Below are 14,259 nucleotides of genomic sequence, written 5' to 3' on the forward strand. Positions count from 1 at the left end.
CGATCACGATGGAGGGATTAATTCGATGGGAAACGCATTCTGCGGTGTCTAAGTTGATGAAGCGCCCTCTAACTGTTGACGTGAGGTAAAGGGTTGATGGTTGGAGTGTAGTCCTTTTTTTGCCGCGAGGCCTGACAGAGGCGGACATCAGAGCATGGCCGAGGTAGTGGGTACATGGCTGTGCACATAGAATGATGCGCTCTGCCGAGTCACCGCTACTTTCTAGCTCCCGCACCTTCTCACCCAACAGCCTTGAACCACCACCAAACTCTCACTGTCGCGTCTGGCGCGTCTGAACCAAGTCAAGTCAACTCTATACTTCACAAATATACCAGATTTGGCGAATCTGCCTGCGCAAGCCCAATTCTTCCTGTTTTTGACTCTTGGGAGATTCACAAACGCATCAATACGATCATACTGCACCTGCTCGTCCTAAGTCGCTTGCGACGATGCCGTCATGGCTCCCGACCGCATAACCAATGCCATCGACAGCTTGATAACCCACCTCGTGCCCAGCAACCCCAACGACACTGAAGATGTCGCCCAGGAGCGCCATGATACTTGCTTTGAAATAGTCAAATCGATCATAGACAGGTAACTAACAGGCTTGCCTATTAATCCTATACCATCAACCACTAACCAGGCCTCCACAGCCCATCCTCCCCCGCTATCTCTTCCGACGTCAACCATGCCTCCGACCTCATAAAGCGAAAGCTCATCCAGAGCAATCCCACCCAAGCCCTTCGATTCTCAAATCTCTACACCAGACTTCTCTCTCTGCCCGTGCTCGAGCACAAGTGGGCTATCCTCTACTTGCTCTACCAACTGGCTGATTCTCCAGACCCCAGCGAGCCCCTCCCACTGAGCCCTGTGAAGCCATCGGCGCCCAACTACCGAGACGCCATAAACCGCGATGCTATAAAACGACAGGGCCGGGAGCGTGCGACCAAGACGTCTAGACAAGAGGAAGAGCAGTTCAAGGAGGCTTTCCAGCCAGAAGGACTCAGGAAGCTTCCACCAAAAGAGCCCAAAAAGTCGGGCAACGATGGGGATCCACGGCCCGAAGCACCCAAGAGAGATGTCTCTCTCAAGTCAACGTTACTGGCAAGCAACTATTCAGAGATCGAGCCCCCGGAATCAGTCATTCTCAGAGACCTTCCCTTTACACTACAAGGCCTATCTTCCACGACATTACCGTTTCCCAAATCAGACACCATAAAGTTACCTCCAACTCTGCCTCTACCAATCGTCTCTCTACTCCACACCTTGGCGGAGCCCTCACTACTCTATCGCGGCCTCGACGGCTTCTGCAAAACTCCTGCCAAGGGACTTCTTGGCCAGAGCTTGAGAGCGGCCATTGGTAGTGAACTCAAGTCATATTTGAGCTTGATTGCTACGCTAGAAGGACAGATTCGAAGAGCTTTGGCCTCTCTCGATGAGGAAGCGCCACGGGCAGGCATCGGGAAAGCGGGCGTGACACTGAAAAGATGCGTGGTCTGGACTCGTGAGGCAACCATGGGACTCAGATTGATGAGTCTCATCGCTGAAGAATCTGAAAAAAAGAAGGGAGGCCAGCTCGTCTCGCTCATCCACAGCTTCTCATCGTCTCATGGAGACCCTGTCGTGGCTGCTTTCGCAGAGCGCCTCCTAGGGAGCTTCACGCGGCCGTTTTACGACATCCTGCGCCATTGGATATACGACGGTGAACTATCAGATCCATATCAAGAGTTCTTTGTCAGGGAACAGGCTGCCAACAAGGACCCTTCAAAGGCCAAGGGGGCGGGCAACGTCTGGGAGGACAAGTTCGAGATTGCAACGGACATGATTCCGAGCATCATCACCCAGGATTTTGCTCAAAAGGTGTTTCTGATCGGCAAATCGCTTAACTTCATCCGACACAGCTGTGGTGATGCGATGTGGGTTGAAGACTACTCCAAGGCAGCCTCCAAGGAGCTCCGGTATGGTGACACGGCAACGCTGGAGGCTTGGATCGATGAAGCCTACAAGACGACCATGAAACGGCTCATTGACTTGATGGCCAACAAGTTCCACCTGTTTGAGCATCTACAGGCGTTGAAGAACTACATTCTCCTGGGACAGGGAGACTTCATTGCCCTCCTGATGGAGTCATTGGCTGCCAATCTGGATCGTCCTGCCGGTGCACAATACAGACATACGTTGACGGCGCAGTTGGAGCACGCCATTCGAGGCTCAAATGCTCAGTACGATTCGCCCGAGGTGCTACGACGTCTGGATGCACGAATGCTCCAACTGTCACACGGTGATATCGGATGGGATTGCTTCACGCTCGAGTACAAGATCGACGCCCCTGCTGATGTTGTTGTGACTGAATGGGGCAACCGGCAGTATCTCAAGGTCTTCAACTTCCTCTGGCGCATCAAGCGTGTGGAGTTTGCCCTGTTGTCAACCTGGCGCAAGTGCATGACAGGTTCTCGTGGCGTGCTCCAGAACCCAGACCCTGCCGTCGCTCAAGCGTGGAAGTCGACACGTGGAGTTCTCGCCGAGATGATTCACTTTGTTGGCCAGCTTCAGTACTACATCCTATTCGAAGTTATTGAATCCTCGTGGGGCGAACTGCAGAAGCGCATCCAGAAAGAGGACTGTACTCTGGACGACCTTATCAAGGCGCATACACGCTATCTCAACGACATCACGCACAAGGGTCTGCTTGGCGCCAAGCGACGAACGCACAGCGCGGATGAGGATGACCGCACAACCTACATGATGCAGCTCGGAGAGATCCTTCGGTTCATGCTCAGCTACCGAGACTCGGTCGACGGCCTCTACAGCTGGAGTGTGTCGGACTTTACCCGGCGGCAGGAGGCCGATGTACGGAGCACCACGCGGTTCAACGACGAGCACGACGACACTCCAACAGCAGGCTCGGGGGCGGTAACGTCCGAGTTTCCCGTCCTGCAGGAGCGGCTGCGGCATCTGGGCGTATCATTCAGGACCCGCCTGCAGATCCTCCTCGGCGATCTCGCGTACCAGCCAGACGTGGACATGCGGTTCTTAGGTGTCGCCATGAACTTCAACGACGTGTACCAACCTACGAGGAGAAAGACCAAGGTTGCGGGTTCCTCAACGGCGACGCGCAGTGCGTCGGCATCAAGGGGCTGAGGGGGCTCTTTGTTTGGGTGTGGGCGAGCGAGCGCTGGGCGTGGCTCGACGAGTTGGAGAATCGCCGAGTGCATAGCGATGGGTATCATGCTTGTTTGCGGGAATCCGGAGTTAATACACACATGTTATTTGGCGCAATCTGGCAATGCCGGCCGGTATAACACTTCCGATGCCTTTGTGATGTTGTGACGGGTTCGAGCTAGTTCCCAGGGTTTGCCACCTTGGTGAACGAGAGGCCAGTCTAGACTAGTTAGTTCTCGGGGCAGGCAACAGTCTTGGTGTTGCTATTATGGTATCTTTAAGGCCCAACCATATGCATGATAGAGTTGCCAACTGGCGGGCCAGAGCCTCGGGTAATCTCCATCACATTCGAGGTTCTTGGTGATGGTCCAGGGTAATCAGATAAGTCGCAAGTCAAGAACGCCTTGTTGCCACCTCACCCGATGTTAGGGAATGATATCTGACTCGTCAACTTGAAATTGATGTTGAAGGGTGTATGAGAGCCCCAACGTCGCATCATGCCATGCCACGTGCTCAGTTATCAACCCGCGAGGTCATGAGGCAACCATAAAGACAAAGTTGGGAAAGCCGTGTCAGATACAGTAGAACAAGTTGGGGGTAGCCGCCGAACCCTGAGTGTATCCAGGGTAACTCGCATCCTAGTACGGATACACCCGTTTTAATCCGTTCAAGGCCACCTATGAGATGGAAATAACCTCGCTAGCCGCCCGTGGAGTTTCCCCGTGTAATATCCCGACTACCTAGGGAGAGAAGCCCCATGGGGCAGGAGGGTTCGATAGTCGAATGTAAGCAAGATAACGGATTACTCAAGATAACAAACGTTCAACTCAGAATTCCGGTTGAACTGGGCTCCCCCCTGTCCAACGTCCGGCGTTATCAACCCGGCGGGATAGGTAAGGAAAAGAGATAAGCCGTTTGCTTTTCCGTGTCGGGGGCTTACCCCCAACTATCTTAACCCTATCGAGCAGGTAGTGAGAGAAGGATAAGAGCTGTACTGGAGGGTATTGTCTCGACGACTGAGTCAAACAGTGTGATCGGCCAACGGCTCATGTGAAAAGGGCGAGCTGTTGATCTGCCATTTGCCTCAATACGGCCGTAGTCTGATACCGGCTGCGTACACTGAGATGGCTCGTGTCACCAGGGAGTTCCCCGGCAGAGGAGCAACAGAAACGCTCCAGTAACGTTTGAGACGCCATGGTCAACGACGGAAACTCAAATGGCGTGCATGACATCCCGATCCTAGGCACAGGGCATATCCGTATCAAGGATATGTTGAAAGCGCCTGGAGGATCTGCCTGCAAGGTCTTAAATCCAGGAGGAAGTGGTAAGCAAGCGCAACTTGATCAACCAACTTCAATGTATCCAAGACATAGAGCCTATCGGCCCCCCAACAGCTGAGACGTCCTCGATAAACACACCAAAGATGTGTAAAATGGCTGCCACCACGGATTACTGAAACGGCTCGCTACGCATGATGATCTGGGGTAATATTCAGGGAGCAACAACCCCGGCGGCGTGGCGTGCCAGAATGCAGGAAGAAAAAAAGCTGGAGCCGTGCATGAGAATCGCGACTCAGTCCGCTAAAGATCGACAGGGCAAACTCGCAGACCGCTACGGGTATCTGCCGACAAGGTCTCCATCCCACCACATATCCAATATCGACGGTCCAGCCAGAAAGTATGAGGCTGCTTGGTGTTCCAGAATGCTCTTCTCAAGCAGGTACGCGTCCCGCCCCATCGAGTACAAGCCGAAGAGGTTGTGATCGTCGGACAGCTTGAGGCTTGCTACGTGGCAGCTTCATCGTATGCCTCGTGTATAGTAGAGGCCGCAATGCCCGAGGTTGATGAGTTTGAGGCAAAGCAGCTGAGCGTTGGGCAAGCTCGCCCTATTTCTGGCAGCTGCTCTGCAACTCTAAACGATGGATTCGACCTGTCAACCCTGTCGCGTGTACAAACCTGAAGCAAGCTCAGGGTCCAATTTAGCTCGGACTGCATCCGGGGGATGATGCAAGCTCTTGGTCGTCTTGTCGATTCTCAGCACAACCATCGATTGTCATTTCTTATAAACACGGCCTCATGCCGTGTTCCTGGGTGCACCCTGACTCGTCATGCCGTACCGCCCTCCCCACACACAACTGCTGTCCAGGCGGCTTGATGAACGAAGGAATCCGTCTAGTCATGTTTATCAAATCTCCTTCTCCGCCTTACCTGTCCATTGGTAGTCAAGCGTTTACTGTCCTTCCTTGTTTGTTCGACAGTGCCAGGGGGTGGCTAGTTTAGGCGCAGTAGGGCCGGAATCCAGGAACGCGGACGCGGCGTCCCGCCATGATCCATGGCCCGTCCGTCTCCGCACTCCCACTCACTCACTCCCTTTCTCCTTCTGGGCTTCGCCTTGGCTTTATCCCCACACGATATTCCCATCTTCCGGCCCCACACGCCTCTCCAGCCCAGCTGTCGGAACCGGGCAACTCAACAGGGGCACCTGGGGGCCACCGAAGCGCTAGAACGCTGAAGAAGGACCAAGGGGCAGTGACTGTGGGGATCATGTTCCCTGAGACTCTTCGCTGAACAAGAGTCAGGGACAGTGGACACCAAGCATGGCCCCCATGTCTACGCCCGGCACTGGCTCTTTGATCTGGCACCGGGGAAAAGGCGGGAGCTTGAAGCATTGGATTAACCTCGTGCTTCTCAGGATGAATGGTAGCAGGGGTGTGACCCAGCCAGCATTGGAAACAAGGGATGAGAAGAGAGGGAGAAAGGGCGACGTGAGCCAGAAGAAACGGTGAAACGGCCGCGTGCCAACAGCTTCCGCGGGCGGCTGTTTATGTCCTCTGCCAGGATTGTATGGCTTGCTCTCCTGTCGCCACTCTGCCGTGTTGTTTACGGCTGGCATTTATTGCTTGAGTGAGCATGCTGCAGTAAGAGATCGGACATCCATCGCTAGTTAGCTTGATGGGCCAGATGCGGTGACATGGGCTCGACGCTGCAACTGCGTGACCGGCGCCTTGCGCGGGTTGACATTCGGGGTATCCTGATGCTGATAATCAGGCGTCTTCGAGACCTTGATCTTTGACCGGTCTTCTGCCAAGCCGATTACATGTGCATTCTCACCAAATGGATTACTCAACGTGGGGGGAATATACTGTACCCGACCCATCCCGTCATGGTCAGCCATGGTGTCGCAACAGAGTATCCGCACCGATGAGTCTTGTGTGACATACACATCTTCAACCAAGCAAGCCTCTTTGAATGGGAGGCGCTGGCGGAGTATGAAGACCGGTCTTGCGCTCCACCTGTAGACTTAGTTGTCCGGCTTCCGGCGGGAGACAGCATTGCGAGAGTGTCTGGACTGAGCATCGTATCAAAGCACCCATACATCTCGCGCCGTCCTATCCGTCCCTGCGATGCCGGCCACTCGCTGCCGTTGAGAGTTGGTCGGTCAGTCTGCCAGTCCGTCTGTCGGTGAGCAACACGGCCAGAAAGCGTGGGATGTCTACAAGATGCCACCCAGAGGCCCTATGCTGCCATCGTCGTTATTACTTACCCTGAGAGCCCTGGAGTCCCACCCAAGCTCCCTCGGAGACTCGGGTACGCGCCGTGTCTGTCCCCTTTGGACTTCCGCCCGGACCGCTCGCAATGGCCCCCGGCATAAATTTCCCATCCCCTGGTCTCATCTCGCCTTTGTCAAGTTTCCAGAAGAAAATACTGGGGAACATGCGGCACCACCGAGTCAAGCTCAGATAAGAAGAGTACTTTGGCTTCTGGTACCCCTTTCATAGATCCGCTTCTTGGGCGGAGGCAGACCGTGGGTTGAGTGTGGGAAAAGCCGCTTGATGAGCGCTGGGTATCCTGGACCTCGGACAAAATTTCCCCTTGTTCCGCCGTCTTGATGTTGCGTCGTTGTTGTTGCATCTTTTGCCGTTGAATGTGCGTGCTCTCTATCTGGATTTGCACTGACTCACTGCTGTATCTGCCTCCCTGATTTGGCAGAGCAAGCCGCCATGCCATCCTGCCTGTTATATAAGCATTCCTGTATGTAGGTAATTTATAACAAGTGTGAGTATGCAAGGGGGGAGAAAGTTGGCGAGAACAAACCAGGCAGCAGACATTGTGTCGTTTCCCTCCTAGCAACCTCGCACAGCAGAAAGCCTTCGTACCAGTCCAGTCACCCTGCTCACTCCCCGGGCCGTACACATGTCGATTGACCCGAGGGTTTCATGGCGGGTAAGATTGAAGTCGGTTTAACCTGTGGCTTGACCGATGCGTGAGCCAACAGAACAGGACCCATCAGTCCCATCAGTCCCATACTTGGGCCAAACATAGTTGGAGTTAGATGAGAAACCCAAGATAAGAGCCCAATGAAGACTGCTTAGGCGAACTTGGCCCTGAGGTAATCAGGCCATCACGATGGAGCAGAGTCGTTTTCAACGGAGACAAGTGCCGAAAGCTTCCTTGTACGAGAAAAATTCTTCCAGGTTGCTTTTTGGGTTGCGCTCGAGTTTCATTGCTGCGTAACAATTCTCATGAAAATCCTGAGTGGTTGCTTTTTCCACCGTCCGTCTTCTCCGGCTTGAAGCCGTCACCCTTGACGATATGGCGGGATTGGGCGGACAACGGCTTGGGGTTCCACGAGCTTTGAATCCGACGGGAGCGCATTAACTCGGGCAGAGTTTTAGGCCCTGTTAACCGAGTTTCCAGAAGGCATCAGGAAAAAGGAAACGACTCCATTGTGCACCCACGGTACTCTTGACCCATCTTAACCGGCAACCCATGTTTGCTCGGAAGCAAGGCCCCGGTACGGTTGGTCCCCCACGCCCTCAGTTCTTTGCTTGGGAACTTCGTGTGTGCTTGTGCTCTGTTCCTTCTGCTGCCCACTTGTCCTCCATAGTTCAGAGCCTCGTGGCCGAGCTCGTGCATGCAATGGTGCTTCTCACTGGAAGTGCGAGCTGACGACTTTCTCCATCCGTATTTTGTGCATCCCCTAGTGCCCAACGTGCTCACCAGCTGCCCTGAGCTTCAATATCATTTCTCGACCGTCAGTAGTATGGCGCTGGGCTTGCCCATAGTGCTCCGGCCCAACAAGCTCGACGTTTCCCCTCCCCTCTTCCCCCCTCCCTCACCCGATATTGCTTGCTATCTTTTCTTTTCCTAAATATCTGACGACGTGTCAGGAGCGCGGTGCTTCTTCGGGAGGGAGCTGAGCTGCGCGATCACTCGATGGTCGCTTCTTTCTTCCAATGATATTGGGGTGATGCCTTGAGTTTGCAGGTGAAGCAACTATTGGTGGTGGACCTGGGACGGTACATACCCCGGAACGCTGCTGTTGGGCTGGCTTTCTGACGGGAATGGACGTGCCTTGGTTTGGTTGTAGGCTTATCGAGAATGCGGCCCTAGAGCAAGGAACAGGATGCTGCAGCTTCTTCGCAATCTCGTCGCGGCACGCCGTGGGCCTCTGCAGCTCATGGTCAGACACATTGAGAGAATGGGCACTTTGGTCTCTGATCCACGGAAACCATCCCGATCAAGGTGCCGAGTTCTACTCCGTACATACCCTGACGACCGACACCAGACAAGGCTCCTTGTCCAACTTGGCCGCGGGAGTCCCGGGGGTGAGGAAATCGTGGGAGTGCAGCCCGGGGGGGTGCAGTCTCGGTGCATGCCTGGGCCGGGTGAGTGTACGCAGTAGTGCGTGTACAGAATATGGCTGCGACAGGTACCTGCACTGTTAGTACCAGAGCCAAGACGTGCCTCCCGCCCTGGTTCCCCAGGTTTTTCGCTTCCGAGGCCCTTGCTCTGAGTCGTTGCAGGTCGCCGTCTCACAGCGCCGCGACCGCCGGCTTACCAGCCCAGAGCCGACCAGGCAGACAGGCCATCCCATCCCATCCACAGGCGCACGCAAATCGGCTCGCCCTGTCAATGCCGCTGGCGTTGGCGTTGTCACTGGCATTGGCATTGGCCTTTCTTTTCGTGGGGCCCGTCTCGTCGTTGTGGCCGCCCTTGTTTGCCCCATCTTGGGACTGGCACTGGCTCATCCAGGTCCAGGTTGGGCTGTCTCTTCCGAGTGAGACGGGAGAGGGGAGACGATGAGACTGGACTCATCTCATCTCCCTCCGGCTCCTTCCCTTTAAATAAGCTATAACTTCCTCCTCCCTTTGATCCCGCCTTCCCTTCCTCCTTCCCTTTTCCCCGGACTCTATCTCCATCTCTTCACAAACGCCCTTGCCTTGAAATATTAATCCTGCTTGGTCTTGACTGCCCTTTGCGTCATCTTCCAAGTCTTCAATCGTTATCAAACTCCACCCAAGCAAGCTCTATCTGAACATTTCATCCTCCACTATCAGCACACAATCCTCAACTGTCCATACTTGCCTCGCTACGATCTTTCTAATCACCGACTCGGTCCGAGCAATACCAAAAAAGAATAGACCTTTCGACAGACTCTGCTCTTCTCCACCGTCGTGCCCTCGTATCTGCCGACATCTCCGATCCCCAACGCTTATCACCAAGGCACCACTACGGGGCTATTCTCCATCACATACCCACAGTTTACGCAAGCCGTTCTATTCTGGTATGTCTTCTATAGCTTATAAGACATCATCACTTCACCTGAAGAAAGAAATCTTCTGACAAGTTCACTTTACAGATTTCATCACTCATCAAAATGCCTGGCTCTCACTCTTCTTCAATCCAGTCCTCCCCTCGAAGCATGAGGCTGGTTACTTCCCAGGATCTCTATACCAGCATCAACGCCACCCTCACCTCCAAGGACAACCGCCCCTCAACTCCTGTTCACCACATCCAAGAGGACGACTACACTGTTCCCGCGCCTCCCCCGCCCAGCCCTGTCAGCTTCAGGCCTGAGCATTGGCCCACGTCAATCCGCCGCTGAGATGCAAGTCTCACGGACGGGGCGTCACACAGCATTGGCGGCGCCTTGTTCCCCCAATGCACCCCACACGTATCAAGTTGCTGGGGACTGGGAAGTAATGGATCCATGCTTGTCTTCTTGTACAGTTGGCGTTTGACATTGCGATATCATGTTTGAGCGGTCTGGAGTCTGGGTCAGCGCAAAGCTGCTAATGGTCGTATGGAGGATTGTGCTTTTGCGATGCAGGCCCTTATGATAGGGGCTGCACATTTCGGACAAGGGCGCACAGGTTCGGTATGGGGAACACGCAAAAGTTTCTAGGGTTGGTTCTCATGTGGTCTCTTTCAGGAGACAAGGTCGAGGTGTTTGTGTGTACGTTGTAGCCTTTACAGTTATGGGAAGATGACTTTCCACCAACACAGTGATTAACAGTCGCCAAGCCTTGTGTGCACTCTATGATCTTTGGAATACGATGTACTTGGGAGCTGATCATGAATGACAGACATCCATTGGTACACTTGTGAAAGAAATTACCCAGTTGTGCGTCCCAGCCAAGGCCGCGAGCGGTCTGTCTGGAATTGAGGTGCCCTAATGTGGTACCTCTGCAGAGTTGTGCTGGTTTTGCAGTGTACTTGAGGTCAAGTACACCACCAAGGGCTGCAAACATGTCGCAGCTATCAAAGCCAAATGCCATGCCATTCGGGAAGCACGGATAGTCGTTTGATACCCATTGATTTGTCTTGTGTGCCCAGGGCACAGACGGCCAGACCGCCATTCGAGCTATTCTTCTGCTGAGTGGGCGAAATATTGGACATGAGAGGGGAATGGTGGTGAGCCAACCCACAAACAACACCATGCTTCCAGCTATTGGACGTGTCTCTGATGAGTCAATGAGACATCATCAGCAAGAGGCTCAGAGTCATATCAGGCACAGGCAACGGGAGCCGAGGTGTGTAGCACAGCATGACATGACCCAAAGTCTCGACAAACGCTGTGAATGGTGGTGCTGACAGTCACGACGTATCAGGTCTGTCCATGGGGAAAACTCTGCACAAGCTGAACTCCCCAAGGTTTTCCCCGGATGAGCGGCTTTGCAGCCGCGGGACAGCAAACGTTTCTTACAGAACAGCCCAGGGAGCGACGGCATCGAAGGAAGCTTGTTTACCAGCCGGTCGGGTTGGATGGATGAGCTCCCGCAAACTATCGCCTGTTCTAGCTGGGCCACCCCGCAAGCCACATTTACAATCGTAACCGCATCAGTCCGGGGAAGGCCAAGCCACCTGAAAGGGAAAGACAAAGGGCAGCGGCCGCACTGCGACGCTGGCGAATTCGGTTAAAGCTGGAGTGACGTGGAGATGAGGTGAGTTTAGCTCGAGCCTCGTCGGCAGGAGGAGGGGAGAAGGTAGAAACAAGGTACAGCGGACATGTACCCGCATTACTGTCGCGTGGCCGAGCTCGGCTTGTGCGTCGCGGTGTTGCGGGCCACTTTACGCGTCCACGACACGGATAGAGACGCGTCTAAACGCGTCTTGGGTCCCGCTTAGAACTTCACGCTTCACGTTCCCCTTGGCGACGGCGCACATGCCTGCTCTTCTTTGCGGGCCCCCATGGCCCATAGCTCTTCCCCATGGCTTCCACTTTGCAAGACATCACTTTGGCATTTTCATTGCGATCGATTGCGCCTTCTGCATCTGCGTCTGCTTCTTTCTTCGATTCTGCTCGCATCTTTCCGTTTGTGTAAACAACTGCACCACTCCTTCCACATTTCCCTTTCTAAACTATCACGGCCTCGCACCTTCTGTGTGTTTGAGGCATCTCGTTGCTATCACCCCTCACGACTGCTCCTACCCTATCCTCAAGAAAAGCTTTCAAGATGCCTCGACCGGCCAGGCGCAACCAAGCTGCGCCTGCTAGCACCCAGTCCATCAGCAGCTTCACTCGAATCTCCAAAGGTCGCCTTGGCGATGCCACCGGCAAGAATGCCATCGTCGATACCAAGTCGACCACAGTCACAAGGAAACGAAAGGCCGCTGTCGAAGAGGATCCTCACCCCAAAGCCACATCGCGGACATTTTCGTTTCCTCCCAGCAGCGACGATGAGCTTTCTGGGCCCAAGAAGCGCGCTTGTCGGCGCCAGGAACCCGTCATCAACTCGCCCGCCAAGAGTGTCACCGTTACCAAGGGCAAGCGAGTAGCAAGGACGACGCCTTCGAGAGCTGAGACTGCTCACAAGCCAATCAGCTCAACCATCATTTCCAAGACGAGGTTACAAGGGAAGACGGTGCAAACAAAGCTCGACAGCGTCTTCAAGAAGCTGAGCAAACCCGGAAATGGCCTTCCTCCCCACCTGGCCGAGTTGGTCGACCTTCACAGAGCCTTCGTCAAGACTATCATGATCCAATTCGCCCACAATGGAAGCAATTCACCAATCGATGTTCGTACTGTTGCTCCTCATATCGCACAGACCTGGGGCAAGAGACAAGTCATGATGGAGGATATTCGGCGATGTATCGCCATTGAGACCTCGGCACAGAACAATACTGTGTCGCCATTCATTATTTCCGACTATGGTCGGAACAAGATCTGCATCGAACTCGCATCTCATGACAACAAGCCGATTAATGAAGAGCGACTGCTCAAGCAGTTTGAGGCTAACCTTCGATCACTGTGCACTGAGCGATCCGCTGACGACATGGATGTCGACCTTCCACTGGACAGCCTTTCGCTCAACGATCTTCCCCAGGTGGCCATCACGAATATGGGCACTGGAGCCAGGGCAAACCTTCTCCTGAGCAAGGGACAACGCGCGCTGGCAGAGCTCAAGAGCGGCATCGCCACCAAGCAGCAGGAGAAGGAGGCTAAACAAGCTGCGGTTACCAACAACCCCCTTCTTAACCCTGATGGTACTAAGATGAGCCTTCTCGACCGACTTCGACTGAAGCAGCTCGCCAAGGCTAATGGGCCGCTACCACCTTCTGGCCCTGAGCTTCAGCGACGGGCAGCTCTCAACCGTGTCGTGGATGTAGCAGCCACCATATCCATGCTCAGCCTCTCGAACCCCATGTCCCTGCCACGCCAGGCTTTTACAATGGCTGTTATTCTCGAAAAGCTGAAGGATTCGCTTCGCATGCCTGTGTCCAGGGAGGAGGGTGCAGCTTGTGTCCGGCTCATCGCCAGCGAGGTGGCTCCCGAGTGGCTTCGCATTGTCACTATTGGAGGCAGAGAGAACGTCGTGGTGCAAAGACATAGCCAACCGGTGGATCGAGTTATTCAGGAACGGGTACAGAAGCTGCTGGGTTGAGAAGGACCGATCTATAAGCGGTCGAATCATGTGTTTATATGAGAATACCCCGTGGAGGATGGATCTGCTTTACTGCACATCACTGAAGGAGTTTAGAACTGCGATTCCCTGATTTGGGATATGGTCAGGATAGGTAGGCATGGCATTGCATTGAGGTGCATCTTGACACGCATTGGATGGATTTGGCGTTGTGGCATACCATATTGTTTTTAGTCTGCGCTGAGCATGAGTATTCGCATTCACACTCGTGTATAGAGAGAGAGACATCCATGATAGGAGAAGGGGAAAAAAAAATCGAATACGTATTTTAATCAATTTCGGTTCCCATACGAAATGTTGCATCGAGTCATGGGCATTCCGCCTATCGGCTTGTGTGGTCATGCACCGAGCTTTCTGATTGATAGTCGGTCGCCGCCCCGAAAAAAGTGGGGCTCGGGCATTGAATCTATCGGCCGACGGAAGCAAGGTTCCGCGCCGGCGGACCGCGGCCTCCACCGATGAGCCGAAAACTTGGCGATTTCCGACGTTGCATGTGTGATTTTGGGGTGAAATAGGACCGGTTGGATCCTGTTAGTCACTAGCATTCGGTAGATATCAATATCGCGTAGAAACAACGTGTTTGTGGTCATTTCGCCTCCCCGGACTCCGGATGTCGGCGGCCGGGTGTGGCGCGGATCTGTACAAGACGAACAGAAACCCAAGTGGATATCCAAAGAACGCAACGCACCAATCTCGGATGCGGATCTCGTGCTCAACCGCATATGATTGATCAATGGGGAACTGAAAAAACGCCGGGGGTTAAAGGAGGGTGCGCGGATGGGAAGGATTCAAAAAGGGCCTGGGGTTCGCATTATATGTGTGGGGTTTGGATGATGGATGGATGTGATTTCTTTTTTGCTTATCGAAGTGTTTGCAGAGTCTTTTTGAGA

At 53.9% G+C, this 14,259-nt stretch overlaps 2 protein-coding genes across 2 annotated transcripts; both read left to right on the top strand.

Moving 5' to 3' along the window:
* Positions 1-457: 457 nt before the first annotated feature.
* NECHADRAFT_40485 (uncharacterized protein) lies at positions 458-3,141 on the top strand (the record flags this gene model as incomplete). Its single annotated transcript, XM_003050720.1, has 2 exons — positions 458-594; positions 654-3,141. 2 exons carry the CDS (start codon positions 458-460, stop codon positions 3,139-3,141), a joined length of 2,625 nt encoding a protein of 874 aa, XP_003050766.1.
* An 8,761-nt stretch (positions 3,142-11,902) lies between these two features.
* Positions 11,903-13,330, top strand: NECHADRAFT_40649 (uncharacterized protein; the record flags this gene model as incomplete). The annotated part of the gene is made up of 1 exon (XM_003050721.1): positions 11,903-13,330. One exon carries the CDS (start codon positions 11,903-11,905, stop codon positions 13,328-13,330), a length of 1,428 nt encoding a protein of 475 aa, XP_003050767.1.
* Positions 13,331-14,259: the final 929 nt, after the last annotated feature.

This window comes from Fusarium vanettenii (genome assembly GCF_000151355.1).
Source record: "Fusarium vanettenii 77-13-4 chromosome 5 genomic scaffold NECHAsca_5_chr5_3_0, whole genome shotgun sequence".
Lineage (NCBI taxonomy): Eukaryota > Fungi > Ascomycota > Sordariomycetes > Hypocreales > Nectriaceae > Fusarium > Fusarium vanettenii.